This window comes from Salvelinus namaycush, chromosome 18 (assembly GCF_016432855.1).
Source record: "Salvelinus namaycush isolate Seneca chromosome 18, SaNama_1.0, whole genome shotgun sequence".
Classification (NCBI taxonomy): domain Eukaryota; kingdom Metazoa; phylum Chordata; class Actinopteri; order Salmoniformes; family Salmonidae; genus Salvelinus; species Salvelinus namaycush.
Window position 1 is genome coordinate 11691514 of NC_052324.1, and position 17719 is coordinate 11709232.

The 17719-nt window shown below is 43.8% G+C and overlaps 1 protein-coding gene across 2 annotated transcripts; it reads left to right on the forward strand.

Annotated features, from left to right (window-relative positions):
- The first annotated feature begins 194 nt into the window (after positions 1-194).
- Positions 195-10078, forward strand: LOC120062683 (N-alpha-acetyltransferase 35, NatC auxiliary subunit-like). Of its 2 annotated transcripts, none has more exons than XM_039012735.1 (23): positions 195-242; positions 2846-2974; positions 3608-3641; positions 3798-3915; positions 4058-4132; positions 4221-4388; positions 4744-4810; positions 4923-4966; positions 5196-5246; positions 5733-5816; positions 6525-6639; positions 6789-6967; positions 7085-7144; positions 7235-7341; positions 7605-7671; positions 7958-8056; positions 8324-8502; positions 8607-8752; positions 8862-8929; positions 9069-9209; positions 9413-9535; positions 9619-9696; positions 9814-10078. In XM_039012735.1, the coding sequence occupies exons 2-23, from the start codon at positions 2854-2856 to the stop codon at positions 9871-9873; spliced, it is 2184 nt and encodes a 727-aa protein (XP_038868663.1). In that variant the 5' UTR covers positions 195-242; positions 2846-2853; the 3' UTR covers positions 9874-10078. The 2 variants fall into 2 exon arrangements, with proteins under 2 accessions (XP_038868663.1, XP_038868664.1); XM_039012736.1 differs by having other exon boundaries at positions 3801-3915.
- The last annotated feature ends 7641 nt before the right edge of the window (positions 10079-17719 follow it).

Here is a 17719-nt window from a genome sequence, read left to right on the forward strand (position 1 = left end):
GCGGATCAAAGATCAGACATAATGTAGCAATAACATATAGGGCAAAACCCCCATACTGACCTAGAACCAGGAAAAAAAACCTGACCTGAAACCAGCACCTACTGACCCAGAGAGACCCTCCAAGGATTTGCATAGCTATGTTGTGGGACTTCATGTCCCAACGTGCAATATAACGCTAACGTCATATTTGTGCTTCTTCCCGAGCCTCGGACAACTAGCTAGTAACGCTAGCAGTTAGCACGGTATGTATGGTTAAAGATCACGCCAAATGTTGCTAAAATTGGCAATATGTTTCATGCAATGGCGTAATATATATTATCTTTTAATTGTATGATATGCATGATTAAACATTTTTGTTGATACAGAGAGTCCAAGCTAGCTAGTTAGCGTCAACGACATTATTAGCCCGCTCGTCTGGTTTATGGTTTCCACTAGTTGCCACAGCCACAAAGTCAAAATTAGCTTCTCGTAAAAATTAATGAAAACAAACATTTGCTTTTTGGTTTTAATTTAAGGTTAGGCACAAGGTTAGCAGTGTGGTTAAGGTTGAAAATCACATTAAGAATATTATTTGTAGAAATAGGCGGGGTTTATATATATTTATCATAGCTATTAGCTTCTAACAATGACTAGCTAGTGAAAAGACAGCAAACTCGGTGTTTCATTACAAATTGCGATTAGCTAGTTATCTTATTGTATGAAACCTTCACAGACCTGATAGTTAGCCAGCAGATCCAACCCGCTTGTTTACAGCTGCGTTACTATGGTCAGACAGGCTTCCTGTGCGTAGATAATGACGCCACTGAGCAGACAGGAGATATGGCTGGAAAATGTACCTCAATCCAGGAATGAGAAATGTGTTGTACTCTGAATTGTCCCATTATCCCTACTGTTACACCGAGAAGATTGAATGACTGCTAATGGCAAGTTGCATTGATCAACAAAGGAGCTAATTGGCTGACACTGCCATTTCAAAATGGCTGTGTGGCTTCTGCTACCTAGCATGAGACGAAAAGGACATTTTTCCAGAAAAACTGGCAGTCTTTCAATCATCTGTGTAACAGTTGGGATAATGGGAAAATTCAGAGTACAATGCATTTCTCATCCCTGGACTGAGGTACGTTGTCCAAGCCATATCTCGCGCCAGCTCCATGGTGTCGTACTCTACACAGGAAGCCTGTCCAACCCTAGTGCAGCTGTAAGCAAGCAGGTCGGATCTGCTGGTTAACCTGACAGTCAGCATAGACTTGAAAAAGGATCGCCTGCTGAGTCCCCTTGCCTTGGACCCTAGTGACAGACACTTGGATCACTGTTTCAGAACGTTTCCATTGCACTAGTGCCCACAATTAAGGCCATTTTAGGCATTAACTCAAGCTGTTTAGTCACTCTACACATCAGCATGTTAATCCCTCAAGGAGTCTGATCTTACTTTGACCTGTCTGTTTGGTAAAGTGGATATTACACCCTAACAAGTGTTGTATTTCTCACACACCATCCTACTCTTCAATAATGAGGCCTATTAGTTGAAGTTTCAGACCGCCTCAATCCCCAAAATAGCTCTGTCATACATTAATAGTTGCCTTCAGATTTGCTTTGACACAGGTATAAGGTCTATGCTTACGCTATTTACAGTATGTCATAACTCCCTTGCTATCTGGCATATAGGCCAGTTTCTAAACAGAGATCGTACAGTATGTATATCCGTCTAACACGAACCAACCTAGCCCAATATTGGACTAAAGGAGCCTAACGTTATTCCTTAGTCCAAGGACCTTACATGTTTTGTTTAAAGGCTGAATTGGCTCTGGAAACCATGTTCTAGAAACATAAATCCCTCTACTTTTATATCCCATCAAAATAATTTCACAAATGGAAAATACACACAGTTTTAACACAGTTGCAGCCGACAGTATTTTTTAGTGACAACATGTTTGTGGCGTTGGTCTTCCGTTTACACACAAGTGTTCGGAGATTTAGATAGCTAATTAGCACAGGTAGTCCACTCTGTCTTTTCAGTAAACAAGTGTTGTAATATGGAAATATGGCTGTGTGGGAACCCTAACCCTATAAAAGGTGTGTATCAATTTAGCATTTTATGAAAGATAAGGTCCTTATGCTTCCAAAACCAATGTGTTAATGTTCAGACTGAGGGTCGCGGCTCTTAACAAAACTCCCCCCTACAGAAGACTCCTTCATCCAGTGACTTATGTGTAATGTAATGGAACTGAGAGACATGATCAAGAGCTAGAACCGACCGTGCTACTTATTTACCTACCTGTGTTTGTGCCTGTTTGACAATGCGTTTCGCACATCAGAGGGTATATCTGTGACCTGTGGACGGTTCTGATGCGTTGTTTGCATTGCCGAGCAGTGCCCAGGAAATAATATAATCTAATTGTTAAATACTATCAAAACCAAACATGGATGTCATTGTTTTGCACACACACGCGCCGTTCTACTTCCTGTCTGCGACAGCATGGTGCCAGTAGTGCAAGTTTGTGTTTTGATTTGGGAGGGGGGAGTGGTTGCATCTAACAAATGGATGTAATTCTTCATTGGGCACTGCTCAGCGACACAAACGATGAGTTTTCAATCACAATCGTCTACCAATTACGGATATACCTTTGTTTGTGGGAAACGTGTCGCCAAACAGGGACAGTCACGGGCTGGCAAATAACTTGCAAGGTGAGTACATTTTATACAGCTAGACCAGAGTTCCACTGGGTATCTGTCACTAGAACACAGTTCCACTCTGGTCTAGGAAATTGGCTATCTGGCCTATTGAACATCCACACTGAAGTCAGAAGAGAAGTGTGTCATGTACTTCTACTGGGTTTACTTTCAGCTTTAACCATGGTGATGAAGTCATCAGTTGAGGATGATGATGTAGGATGGGGACTGGGTGTCCCAGAGAAGATGAGGAACAATGCAAACTGGGTGGACATTACACATGACTTCAAAGAGGCATGCAAAGGTACAAGGTGTGTGTGTGTGTGTGTGTGTGTGTGTGTGTGTGTGTGTGTGTGTGTGTGTGTGTGTGTGTGTGTGTGTGTGTGTGTGTGTGTGTGTGTGTGTGTGTGTGTGTGTGTGTGTGTGTGTGTGTGTTACATGCTTTAACACCGTATTTCAGGATGTGCTAGTGATGTCAGTTCTTGGGGGCTTTTGCTACTTGCCCCTCTCGTTTGTTTGTGAGACAGTTCCGAAATACCTGGTAAATTGGGTTTCTCATCAAAAGATTGGTGTAAATCACACAACCAGTAAAATAAAGGCCTGTACAGTACAGCAATTCCTAATGTATACCCAGTGTTTTCAGCTCTGTGGGAATTTGGTGCCACCAGTCTGAAATGCAAGCTGGATGGCATAGGTTAAGATGCCCTGCTGACCCCACTGACATCAATGCATGACTAATTCAAAATTCAATTTAAGTAGAAGTTAGGATTCACCCTTTGTGGTCTAACTCCTATTTGATGATGAGTTCCTGTGTACCTCTTTATACAGTACATGCTGGTGTTACACTGTACTACTGTAACACAAATACTGCTCTGGCTTTCATCCGTATAGTACGGATGACTGAGTACAGTTGCATTTGTTCTCTCTGTATTTACAGAGCTCAACCTTGGGGAGTTACTCCATGACAAATTGTGAGTATGAGTGTTTGTTTGTTTCACACACTGTTCTAATCAACCATTAGTGAAATACTTAAGTGCTTGCAGTCTGTCTCATTAATGAATACTGGGTATCTATCACTAGACAACACACACACACACTTTAGGTCTTTCTAATGGCACGTTTTTCAGCAGGTTTGGCCTGTTTGAGGCTATGTCCGCCATTGAGATGATGGACCCCAAGATGGACGCCGGGATGATTGGCAACCAGGTCAACAGGAAAGTACTCAGCTTTGAACAGGCAGTCAAGGTATGGCTCTGATTCCTAGAGTTTCAGACTGTGAAATGAAAACGGTGGTGTTATGTTGAACCTTTAGTGAGGTGCATTATAGTCCATAAAGACTCTTCCCCCTCCCTTTCGTATCCTCTCTCTCATCCTGTCTTGTCTCTAGGATGGTTCCATCAGAGTGAGCGACCTCAGTCTTCCTGAGCTGATTGGGATCATGGACACCTGTTTCTGCTGCTTGGTCAGTTTTATTGCCTTATCAATTCCAAACTGAATCAACAAACGATCCATAATTAATTACCAATCAAAACAAATGTGTGTGTGTGTAGATCACCTGGCTGGAGGGTCACTCCCTAGCCCAGACAGTGTTCACCTGCCTGTACGTCCACAATCCCGACCTCATCGAGGACCCCGCCCTCAAGGCCTTCGCTCTGGGCATTCTCAAGGTGTGTGACATCGCCCGTGAGAAAGTCAACAAAGCCGCGGTGTTCGAGGAGGTAAGCCACTTGATCCCTTTGGGTTTTTGCACACACACAGTCACGCCAATGGCCATAAAAATTGGCAAACCGGCACCAACAGATCTGGGACCAGGATAACGCACACTGTCTCTCTATCTCCTATAATCCTGTCTATGGGACACAGTTAGGCTTGCAAAATTCCCGGGAACTTTCAATAAATTCCCTGGTTTTCCAGAAGTCCTGGTTGGAGGTTTCCCGGAATCAGAAGGGAATTTATTGAAAGTTCCCTGAGTTTTGCAACCCGCTGTACCCTCCTACATCTTCTGATCTGAAACAACGCTTTGTTTGGTTCTAGGTGTAATATTCAAGATCCTGTTCTATGTTCTGTCTCCAGGAGGATTTCCAGGCCATGACGTATGGCTTCAAGATGGCCAACAATGTGACAGATTTACGGGTTACAGGTGATGTTCATGTGACGGGCTTAGTCAGTGTTGTGGTTCATGTATGGCATTGGCGGTATACATTATATATGTAGTAATGTGTGTGTGTACCAAATTAACCTTCTACCAACAGGTATGCTAAAGGATGTGGAGGAAGAGTTACAGAGAAGAGTTAAGGTACAGTACTTTCACACTACTTTCTTTCCGTGAACTAACGACACGACTACACTCTGGCAGAATGGCCAAACGCATTACTGAATAATATCGCTCATCCTTAACTTTCAATGACCGCAAGTGTGTACAGTACCACCAACAGAACTGCACAGCTCATCCATCACAAGTTAACTCCTCTTCCTCTCTCTCTCCTTTCCCTCTCCCTCTCGTTCCCTCTTTTTCTCTCCGGTAGAGCACACGCAGTCGCCAGGGCGAGCAGCGGAACCCAGAGGTGGAGTTGGAAGTAAGACTGTCACTCTCTCCCTATGGGTATATCCACCAGTCCACCTTATCGTCTCTCCCATCTAATGGCCTTAAATCGACCCCTAACCCTCATGCCCTATGTACTGCTGATCTAAGAGGCTTTGATAGGTCTAAGCAATATGGTCAAAATCCCACCTTGCTTATCAGAGGAACACTTATAGCCTTATCTATACACCTATCAAATTATTTCAGTGAGCATAGGGTGTAGTGTAGCGTTCTAGGGGTCGATTTGGGCTTCGGCATATATCCCATGCCTTCTGCCATGCCCAGTCCACCAGAGCTAAGAGTGAGGCAGCCTTTCAGTGAGACAAGCCTGGAATTTGCAGCCGTTTCTCAAAATAAAAGGAATGAGCATTGTACGACAGAGCTAAATCTGTGTGTCCCTAGGGTCTACAAAGATATATTGTGTGTTTTTGCGATTGTGTGTGTGCGTGTGTGACTTAACCCTTTCCTATGCCTTTCTCAGCATCAGCAATGGATAGCACTTTTCAGTAGGATCAAGTTTATACGTCTTCTGCTGACAGCGCTGATCGCCTTCACTAAGAAAGAGGTAACACACACATTTAGCTTCACTAAGAAAGAGGTAACACACACATTTAGCTTCACTAAGAAAGAGGTAACACACACATTTAGCTTCACTAAGAAAGAGCTAACACACACATTTAGCTTCACTAAGAAAGAGCTAACACACACATTTAGCTTCACTAAGAAAGAGCTAACACACACATTTAGCTTAGCTAAGAAAGAGCTAACACACACATTTAGCTTCACTAAGAAAGAGGTAACACACACATTTAGCTTAGCTTCACTAAGAAAGAGCTAACACACACATTTAGCTTCACTAAGAAAGAGCTAACACACACATTTAGCTTCACTAAGAAAGAGCTAACACACACATTTAGCTTCACTAAGAAAGAGGTAACACACACATTTAGCTTCACTAAGAAAGAGGTAACACACACATTTAGCTTCACTAAGAAAGAGGTAACACACACATTTAGCTTCACTAAGAAAGAGGTAACACACACATTTAGCTTAGCTTCACTAAGAAAGAGCTAACACACACATTTAGCTTAGCTTCACTAAGAAAGAGCTAACACACACATTTAGCTTAGCTTCACTAAGAAAGAGCTAACACACACATTTAGCTTAGCTTCGCTAAGAAAGAGGATCATGTGCATACCGGTATGCTGATTTGATTTTTGATTGGGTTGTGTAATTGGTTGACTGATGCGTAATGTCATGTTGGTTCTGTCAGACCAGCTCAGTGAGTGAAGCCCAGAAACTCATGCAGCAGGCAGCAGATCTCCTCCCAGCCCTCCACTCCAGCATTGAGCATGGCATTCAGTACCAGAATGATACTACTAAAGGAGGTAACACTCGCACACACACTACACTATGGCACCTAGGCCCAATGTGTCCGTCACTACCGTAAGAGGCAATGTTACACTCGTTGGAGAACCTCTGACCGCATTTGAGCCACTCACAGTTCTGAACCCTGACCCCCCCCCGCGCGTTCCAGATCAACCGATCATGATGGGGTTTGAACCGCTGGTGAACCAGAGACTGCTGCCCCCCACCTTCCCCCGCTATGCCAAGATCCTCAAGAGGGAGGAGATGGTCAACTACTTCAGCAAGCTCATCGACCGCATCAAGACCGTGTGCGAGGTCATCAACACAACTAACCTACATGGAATTCTGGTACTACGTCTGTAAATACTACAATAATAATTAGAATACTACATTCTGACAATAATGGTCTGCCTGTTAGAGCATTTGCTAAAGGTTTATAGTAATGTTTTAATGTTCTGCTTTCAGGACTTTTTCTGCGAGTTCAGTGAGCAGTCCCCTTGCGTCCTCTCCAGGTCTCTGCTGCAGGTAAGCAACATTCTCCCTCGTGATTGGTGCGTCTGGACAATTCTCTCCTCTGATTGGTCCTGTTCTGATGAATCCCCTCCCTGTCTCTAGACAACGTTCCTGATAGATAATAAGAAAGTGTTTGGGACCCAACCAATGCAGGACTTGATCAAAGACGCTCTGAGGTACTTTGTCAGCCCGCCGGTGCTCTCCTCCAAGTAAGTCATTGAAGATTGGAGTGTTTCTTTCTATGGCCCAACCTTCAAATGCTTTAGAAATGCATCCTTCCTACCGTCCTTGAAGTCATAAGAGATCTGAATTGGTTGGAGTGGTGTTTGCCACCATTTTAATGTTGCTTTCACCTATCAAAACACCACAAAGGAAGGAAGGATATGTATGTCTGAGGTATTCGAACAGGGCCTACGAGTTTGTGTTCAAGCTCTATCTCTAGAACTGACTGATCCATGCGTTGCCTCTGCAGGTGCTGCCTGCATAATAACCACCAGGCCAAGGACTACATTGACTCCTTTGTCACACACTGCTCAAGGGTAAGTCACCTGGCTGCGTTCCAAGACCTATTTTCTCTATATTAATGCCACAATCCTTCATTTGTGTGTTTTTCCCCCCAGACCGAACGGCATCCCTGCCACTTGGTTAGCTATGAAGTTGAGGGGTGGAGCTAGAGGAAAATGTAACCACTCAAAATTCATAGATGGAGCCGTGGCTCTGACTATCAACGTGATAGTTTTAAACATATTCTGAAGCTATTATAGGCTTACACTGTTTTTCTCTCCAAACAATGGACTGAAACGACCTTGTTCGTTTTCCCTGCAGCCCTTTTGCAGTCTCATCCAAATCCACGGACACAACCGCGCTCGGCAGAGAGACAAACTAGGCCACATCCTGGAGGAGTTTGCCACACTGCAGGATGAGGTGTGTGTGTGTGTGTGTGTGTGTGTGTGTGTGTGTGTGTGTGTGTGTGTGTGTGTGTGTGTGTGTGTGTGTGTGTGTGTGTGTGTGTGTGTGTGTGTGTGTGTGTGTGTGTGTGTGTGTGTGAGAGAGACAGCGTTTGCGTACGCGTTGCTGTTTAGTGTCGTAAGTGATCTAAAATGTGTATGTGAGTGCGCGCGCGCGCTTGACTGCATGTCGCTGTTCTCCTGCGGTTGACTTATGGGACTGATGCGGCGGCGCCCCCTGCAGGCAGAGAAGGTGGACGCGGCGCTGCACAGCCTGCTGATGAAGCTGGAGCCCCAGAGACAGCACCTGGCTTGCCTGGGCACCTGGATCCTCTACCACAACCTGCGAATCATGATCCAGTACCTGCTCAGCGGCTTCGAGCTGGAACTCTACAGCATGCACGAGTACTACTACATCTACTGGTGAGGAGTGCGCGCGCACGTGTGTTCCAAAGTGCGTGTTCCACGTGTGTTCCAAAGTGCGTGTTCCACGTGTACACTTGACTGAGGTGTGTGTTTGTGTGTAGGTATCTGTCAGAGTTCCTGTACGCGTGGCTCATGTCCACTCTGAGTCGGGCGGACAGCTCTCAGGTGGCTGAGGAGCGCCTCCTGGAGGAGCAGCAGAAAGGGCGCAGCAGCAAGAAAACCAAGAAGAAGAAGAAAGGCCAAGGGGGTCAGGATCAAGTCGTACATTATTTGCATTGCATTGAATACATCTGGGAGTACACCGCCCGCCCCCATCCATAACTTGTTCCTCAATAAGAATGTGTTTGCGCCTGCAGCTCGCCCCCTCAGCAGAGAAATCACCATGAGCCAAGCCTACCAAAACATGTGTGCTGGCATGTACAAGGTAAGTGTGCACACACACACACACAAACTTGTCCTACACATGTTATGGGTCCTCTGCCCTGGCTCAGTTGCAGTCCCATTTTCATTCCAGACAGCATAAACACACACACACACACACTGAATTCCTGTCTCTGGTGCAGACTATGATCGCCCTGGATATGGACAGGAAGGTGCGGAAGCCGCAGTTTGAGTTGGACAGCGAGCAGGTGCGCTACGAGCACCGCTTTGCCCCCTTCAACAGCGTGGTCACTCCGCCGCCAGTCCATTACATCCAGTTCAAGGTAACGTAGTGGGTCACCAACCGTCGCTAGCTAGGATTGTGCGCTTGCGTTTTCCTGTGTCTGTGGTGCATTCCAGGTCAACATAATTGCAGACACGCTGCAACGAATATCAGGAATTACATGTTATAGCGGAGATATAAAAAAAAAAAAGATATATATAATCTGTAACGTGACCCGTTTCTCTCCGTGTGTATCGGCTGTAGGAGATGTCCGATCTGAAGAAGTACAGTCCTCCTCCCAAGTCAGCTGACCTCTACATGGCGGCCAGCAAACACTTCCAGCAAGCCAAACTCATCCTGGAGAACGTCCCCACCCCCGACCCAGAGGTCAGCAAACCCAGCAGTAGTAAAATAGATTGTGCCTCCTGTTAGTGGGTCTGAATTGCCTCTTAATTTGCTGATTGTTGCAGGTGAATCGGATCCTAAAAGTTGCCAAACCCAACATTGTGGTCATGAAGCTACTTGCTGGGGGGCACAAGGAGACAAAGGTAACAACACATCATAATGCAATGAGCAAAACTTAAACAAAGTATTTGGGGAATTTAAACATTTCTGGGGCATTATTGTTGTTTGGTAATAAGAAAAATGGTACTCCCCATCTCTAGGTACTACCAGAGTTTGATTTCTCTGCTCACAAGTACTTCCCTGTGGTCAGGATCATCTGAATCCAAGCCCTGCATTACTATGACAACTCAAACCCAGTACCCTCCTCCCTGACCCAAGTGAGCCCAAAACGGAGACCAACTCAACAATATTCCCATCTGTGTTACTCTATGTCACTCTGGTAGGACAGAGACAGCAACATTGTTATACACTGCTCAAAAAAATAAAGGGAACACCGCCTTTGTGCAAGGAGGTGCACTGCCAGAGCCCTGCAAAATGACCTCCAGCAGGCCACAAATGTGCATGTGTCAGCATATGGTCTCACAAGGGGTCTGAGGATCTCATCTCGGTACCTAATGGCAGTCAGGCTACCTCTGGCGAGCACATGGAGGGCTGTGCGGCCCCACAAAGAAATGCCACCCCACACCATGACTGACCCACCGCCAAACCGGTCATGCTGGAGGATGTTGCAGGCAGCAGAACGTTCTCCACGGCGTCTCCAGACTCTGTCACGTCTATCACATGTGCTCATGTGCTCAGTGTGAACCTGCTTTCATCTGTGAAGAGCACAGGGCACCAGTGGCGTATTTGCCAATCTTGGTGTTCTCTGGCAAATGCCAAACGTCCTGCACGGTGTTGGGCTGTAAGCACAACCCCCACCTGTGGACGTCGGGCCCTCATACCACCCTCATGGAGTCTGTTTCTGACCGTTTGAGCAGACACATGCACATTTGTGGCCTGCTGGAGGTCATTTTGCAGGGCTCTGGCAGTGCACCTCCTTGCACAAAGGCGGAGGTAGCGGTCCTGCTGCTGAGTTGTTGCCCTCCTACGGCCTCCTCCACGTCTCCTGATGTACTGGCCTATCTCCTGGTAGCGCCTCCATGCTCTGGACACTACGCTGACAGACACAGCAAACCTTTTTGCCACAGCTCGCATTGATGTGCCATCCTGGATGAACTGCACTACCTGAGCCACTTGTGTGGGTTGTAGACTCCGTCTCATGCTACCACTAGAGTGAAAGCACCGCCAGCATTCAAAAGTGACCAAAACATCAGCCAGGAAGCATAGGAACTGAGAAGTGGTCTGTGGTCACCACCTGCAGAACCATTCCTTTATTGGGGGTGTCTTACTAATTGCCTATAATTTCCACCTTTTGTCTATTCCATTTGCACAACAGCATGTGAAATTTATTGTCAATCAGTGTTGCTTCCTAAGTGGACAGTTTGATTTCACAGAAGTGTGATTGACTTGGGAGTTACATTGTGTTGTTTAAGTGTTCCCTTTATTTTTTTGAGCAGTGTATATGTCCCATTATGGCACCTGAGATCATGGCCATCTCCATTTTGAAGTAGTCCATTTTCTTCTACTCCTTCTATGAGTTGGTAAACAAACTTAAAGGTTGCATACTGCCACCTATGGTGTGTTGTTTAAATGGGTATAAAGCCAGATTTACTACCACCTGCAGTTATGGAATGTTTTCTGACTAGTATAATTCATTGGCTGATCCCTCCTGATGACCTGGATGGAATTATGTGATCCTTCCTTAACCCATATGAAGTCTCACCCAGTTGACTACTTCAAAATTGTGGAAGTCCTCAGTTGCACTGCCCTTGCTAAAACAGGCTTTTGGGCCCTAGAGTCCTCTACCTCTGTGGCATTGACCCACAAAGGACTACAAATACCAGACGTCGCAGAGGACTGACTGAACTACATCCTCCACAATTCCCAAAACAAACTTGACTATGGTATTAAAATTATTTATTTTTTGTAATCTCTGTCATACACTTCCTCAATAAAAACCTATTATTATTTAACAGTTCATAAAATGTGTTCATTGACTGTTCAGTAAGCAACAAATCCATTGTAACAATCTAACGGCAACAAAAATCCATTGTACAAAATTAAAAACCTATCCACAAGCAAAATATGTTCAACCATAATTTCCATTTGAACTATATAAAAAAATATACAAAACGTTTGTATTTGAAACATTTATAGTAGTGGGTCTGCCAGGTACACCAAGGATGCACAGAGGTGACTTTTTTAATCATCATAATTCAGAAAAAGAAACCATATCAATAAGTTACAAAATAGATATGTTGTGAGCAGGACACATCATGGTCAAAGCTTGAATCATCCCTGCAAGCATTTCAAATGATAAAACAAAAACCTCATTACATTTTTCTAGTTTACATTTAGTCCATTTACCAAATTGCGAGTTACTTCAGAGTACAGAATGAAATTAAACTATTTTTCTTTCTTTTTTAACCATCTACCAATAGGTGTACTTCTTTGCAAGGCATTTGAAAACCTCCCTGGTCTTTGTGGTTGAATCTGTGCTTGAAATTCACTACTCGACTGAGGGACCTTACAGATAATTGTATCTGTGAGGTACAGAGATGGGTTAATCATTAAAAAAGTAATGTTAACCACTATAATTGCGCACAAAATCAAATCAAATGTTGGTTGCGTATACATATTTAGCAGATGTTATTGCGGGAGTATCAAAATGCTTGTGTTACTAACGGTGCAGTAATACACAACAATACACACAAATCTAAAAAGTTAAAGAATGGAATGAAGAAATACAGTACATACATATAAAGTGGGTAAAACCGTATGTAAACATTATTAAAGTGGCCAGTGTTCCATGTCTATGTACAGGGCAGCAGCCTCTAGCAGCCTTGGACTGGTAGCCGGCTAGTGACAGTGACTAAAGTTCAGGGCAGGGTACTGGGCGGAGGCCTGCTAGTGGTGACAAAAATGTAAGTCTGATGGCCTTGAGATGGAAGCTCTTTTTCGGTCCCAGCTTTGATGCACCCGTACTGACCTCGCTTTCTGGATGGTAAACAGGCCGTGGCTCGGGTTGCTGGGGTCCTTGATGATCTTCTTGGCCTTCCTATGACATCGGATGCTGTAGGTGTCCTGGAGGGTAGGCAATGTGCCCCCAGTAATGCGTTGGGCAGACCGCACTACCCTCTCTGGAGAGTCCTGCGGTTGCAGACGGTGCAGTTGCAGTACCAGGCAGTGATGCAGCCCGACATTGGTCTCAATGGTGCATATGTAAAAGTTTATGAGGGTCTTAGGGGCCAAGCCAAATTTCTTCAGCCTCCTGAGGTTGAAGAGGCGCTGTTGCGCCTTCATCACCACACTGTGTGGTTGGACCATTTCAGATTGTCAGTGATGTGTACACTGAGGAACTTGAAGCTTTTGTGGATGAGGGTGTGCTCCTTCTGCTTCTCCTGAAAGCCCGTGATCAGCTCCTTCGTTATGTTAACGTTGAGGGAGTGGTTATTTTCCTTGTACCACTCCACCAGGGCCCTCCCCTTCTCCTTGTAGGCTGTCTTGTCGTTGTTGGTAATCAGGTCTACCACTGTTGTCATCTGATTGAGTTGGCCACGCTGTCGTGGGTGAACAGGGAATACAGGATGGGGCTGAGTAGGCACCCTTGTGTTGAGGATCACCGTAGTGGAGGTGTTGTTTCCTACCTTCACCACCTGGAGACAGCCCGTCAGAAAGTCCAGGAACCAGTTGCACAGGGCGGGTTCAGACCCAGGGCCCTGAGCTTAATGATGAGCTTGGAGGGTACTATGGTGTTGACGGCTGAGATGTAGTCAATGAACTGCATTCTTACATAGGTATTCCTCTTGTCCAGATGGGATAGAGCAGTGTGCAGTGTGATTGCGTCACCCGTGGATCTATTGGGGCAGTTTGCAAATTGCAGTGGTTCTAGGGTGTTGGGTAAGGTGGAGGTGATATGCTCTTTAACTAGCCTCTCAAAGCACTTCATGATGACAGAAGTGAGTGCTACGGGGTGATAGCCATTTAGTTCAGTTACCTTTGCTTTCTTTAGGGCGGCAGGTAGCCTAATGGTTAGTGCGTTGGGCCAGTAACCAAAAGGTTGCTAGATCGAATCCCTGAGCTGACAAGGTATAAATCTGTCGTTCTGCCACTGAACAAGGCACTGTTCCTAGGCCGTCATTGTAAATAAGAATTTGTTCTTAACTGACTTGCCAGTTAAATAAATAAAAAATGTTACAGGAACAATGGTGGACGCCTTGAAGCAAGTGGGGACAGCAGACTGGGATAGGGAGATTGAAGGAGAGCTCACAGTCCTCGGGAGCGGCACTGGCCCGCATTGTGGGCAATGTGTTTCCCTCAAAGCGGGTGAAGAATGTGTTTAGCTTGTCTGGGAGCAAGACGTTGGTGTCCAGGACGTGGCTGGTTTCCCCTTTATAATCCGTGATGGTCTGGAGTTCCTGCCACATACGTCTCGTATCGAAGCTGTTGAATTGCGAATTCCGACTCCACTTTCCAGTTGACTTTTTGCCTGTCTGATTTCCTTATGGAGGGCATAACTGGACTGTTTGTACTCAAGCGTATTCCTAGTCACCTTGCCATGGTTAAATGTGGTGGTTGGCACTTTCAGTTTTGCGCAAATGTTTTTTGGTTAGGATAGGTTTTAATTGTCCCCTAGACACTTCCTGATTGAACTTTTGCCGTGTTCAAAACAACTGGAAACTCAAATCTCCAACTTCAGTGCGTTCAAAACAACTGGGAACTCAGGGGGAAATAAATACACTCCGAATGGGCAAAATCTATTTGAACGATCATCCAACTCGGGAACTCGGGACTCTTTCTAGAGCTTTACCGACCTGAAGATCACTGACGTCATGATTTGACCTCATATTTTTTGGGGAGTTCCCAGTTGTTTTGAACGCGGAATCTGTCACTGTGTCAGTGTATACGTCAATGTTATTCTCAGAGCAGAGGCATCCCAGAACATCCAAGTCATCAAAACATTCTTGAAGCATGGATTCCGATTGGTCAGACCAGCATTGAACAGTCCTTACATAGTGAGTCCACGCAACTTATTATGACTTATGAAGCACATTTTTACAACTGAACGTATTAAGGCTTGCCATAACAAAGGGGTTGAATACTTAATGACTCAAGACATTTCAGTGTTACAGTTTTTATAAATGTTCAACTTTGTCATTGTGGGGTATTGTGTGTATGTAGATAAGTGGCATAAAATAAATATATTCAGGCTGTAACACAACAAAATGTGGAAAAAGTCAAGGGTATAATGTACTTTCTCAAGGCAATGTATATGGAATACATATTGGCTTATAGAGCAAAAACTATACTAGATGCCGCAGTAAAGGTATTGTAGGGAATACTCAGTAGGGTCTGCAGAATCCATGTATGGTGTCATTTCATGGGGCTGTGAATAATACGGAGTGTTGCTGGACTTTTACTCTGCCCAGCACAGCCCCCCCTGAAAAACTGAACATATTTGGTTAATAGAACCCCAACTGACTATTTTCCATCCCAGTTTATTTAAGACAGAAAGTCATGTTTTCTCTTTACCAGTGTGTGGTCTTGCAATAACTAAAATATAACATCATATCAATATGCTTTTGGGCCACATATTTGGAGATAGGCCCGACAACATAACATTCTAAAAGGTTAACTGTCCATGGTTCTGTGTCTCACTGTTCAAATGTCAACATAAAGCTTCCTATGACCTAACCTTTTGTTCAAACTCACCTGTTTTTGTTTTCTAGGGACTCTAGTGAGTAGACTGGACTCTGGTTTTATGGAGACAAAATGGATCATTTATAATTATATTTGTATCATATAGTGTCCAGGCACCCCGTTTTAAGCTGTTTGACCACAGTAAAAGTCTAGCAACACTCTGTATTATTCAGAGCCTCGTGAATTGACACCATATATAGATTCTACAGACCCTACTGAGTACTCCCCACCCCACTTTTACATCGGGACAAAGAATATTTTTTCTTTCTTCTTTATAAGCCCATAGTAATACATATATATATAAAAAATAACTACATTTTAATGCCTATTCCACCCATGCTCTACCAAGGTTTTCCAGCACACAGGTTTGACCTAGTGCAGTAGCTATGTTGGTATTGTACTTCAAACTACAGTAACTTCCTTAAACAGACTAATTCATACTCTTAGAGGACATGCTTCCACAATAATTTGATTTGTACCGCATACTAAGTAAAGTATTGGATTCTTCACACACTTGTGAAGTGCACCAGACCCTCCTGCAGCAAAGCACCCCCACAACATGATGCTGCCACCCCCGTGCTTCACGGTTGGGATGGTGTTCTTCGGCTTGCAAGCTTCCCCCTTTTTCCTCCAAACATAACGATGGTCATTATGGCAGTTCTATTTTTGTTTCATCAGACCAGAAGACATTTCTCCAAAAAGTATGATCTTTGTCCCCATGTGCAGTTGCAAATAGTAGTCTGGCTTTTTTATGGCGGTTTTGGAGCAGTGGCTTCTTCCTTGCTGAGCGTCCTTTCAGGTTATGTTGATATAGGACTCGTTTTACTGTGGATATAGATACTTTTGTACCTGTTTCCTCCAGCATCTTCACAAGTCCTTTGCTGTTGTTCTGGGATTGATTTTCACTTTTCGCACCAAAGCACGTTCATCTCTAGGAGACAGAATGCGTCTCCTTCCTGAGCGGTATGACGGCTGCGTGGTCCCATGGTGTTTATACTTGCGTACTATTGTTTGTACAGATGAACGTGGTACCTTCAGGCATTTGGAAATTGGATGAACCAGACTTGTGGAGGGTACAATTTTTTTTTTTTTAGATCTTGGCTGATTTCTTGGGATTTTCCCATGATGTCAAGCAAAGAGGCACTGAGGTTGAAGGTAGACCTTGAAATACATCCACAAGTACACCTCCAATTGACTAAAATTATGTCAATTAGCCTATCAGAAGTTTCTAAAGCCATGACATTTTCTGGAACTTTCCAAGCTGTTTAAAGGCACAGTCAACTTAGTGTATGTAAACTTCTGACCCACTGGAATTGTGATACAGTGAATTATAAGTGAAATAATCTGTTTGTAAGCAATTGTTGGAAAAATTACTTGTCATGCACAAATAGATGTGCTAACTTACTTGCCAAAACTATAGTTTGTTAACAAGAAATTTGTGGAGTGGTTGAAAAACGAGTTTTAATGACTCCAACCTAAGTGTATGAAAACACTTAGGTTGGAGTCATTAACTTCCGACTTCAAATGTCGATATTCCATACAAAATCAGCTGTTTCCAGCTACAATAATCATATAACATTAACAATGTCTACACTGTATTTCTGATCAATTTTATGTTATTTTAATGGACAATAAAATTGCATTTCATTCAAAAACAAGGACATTTCTAAGTGACCCCAAATTTTTTAACGGTAGTGTGTAATATATAGTACCAGTCAAGTTTGGACACACATACTCATTCAAGGGTTTTTCTTTATTTTTACTATTTTCTACATCGTAGAGTAATAGTGAAGACATCAAAACTATGAAATAACACATGGAATCATGTAGTAACCCAAAAAAGTGTTAAAATCAAAATATTTAATTTTTTAGATTCTTCAAAGTGGCCACCCTTTGCCTTGATGACATTCTCTCAACCAACGTGATTTGACGTCATTTTATCTGTGGCCAATGACTTTCAGCCTTCTTAAATGGGCACTTCTAATGTAAATCTATGACAGTACCCCTTGGCTTTAATTTTCATGCTCTCCCCGTAGATTTTGCGTTAGCGTAGTGTCCCCATTAGTGACGGAACACTGAGCCAATCTAACAACTAGAGAATGTTACCAACCCCTACACTCCATATTTTCCGCTGGCTGCCCCACCACCACAGAAAGCACTGTTCTAGACTCAAACACCTGCATTTTGGAACTGCCTTACTCAAGAAATCAAAAAAAGAGACTATGTGGCTTTATTAACAAAATTATTATTTTATTTTTTTGCAAACTGATGTGACACGTATTAATGTCAAAATAACACAAACATTTGTATTATTTTAATTTTTATTTGTTGGAGCATACATTTTTTTTCTGTGGAAAAACATACATG

Coding starts and splice junctions, on each gene's coding strand:
- LOC120062683 (XM_039012735.1), top strand. CDS start 2,854: ATGGTGATGAAGTCATCAGTTGAGGATGATGATGTAGGATGGGGACTG. Junction 5,817..6,524: donor TCGCCTTCACTAAGAAAGAG/GTAACACACACA, acceptor TGGTTCTGTCAG/ACCAGCTCAGTGAGTGAAGC. Junction 6,640..6,788: donor GAATGATACTACTAAAGGAG/GTAACACTCGCA, acceptor CGCGCGTTCCAG/ATCAACCGATCATGATGGGG.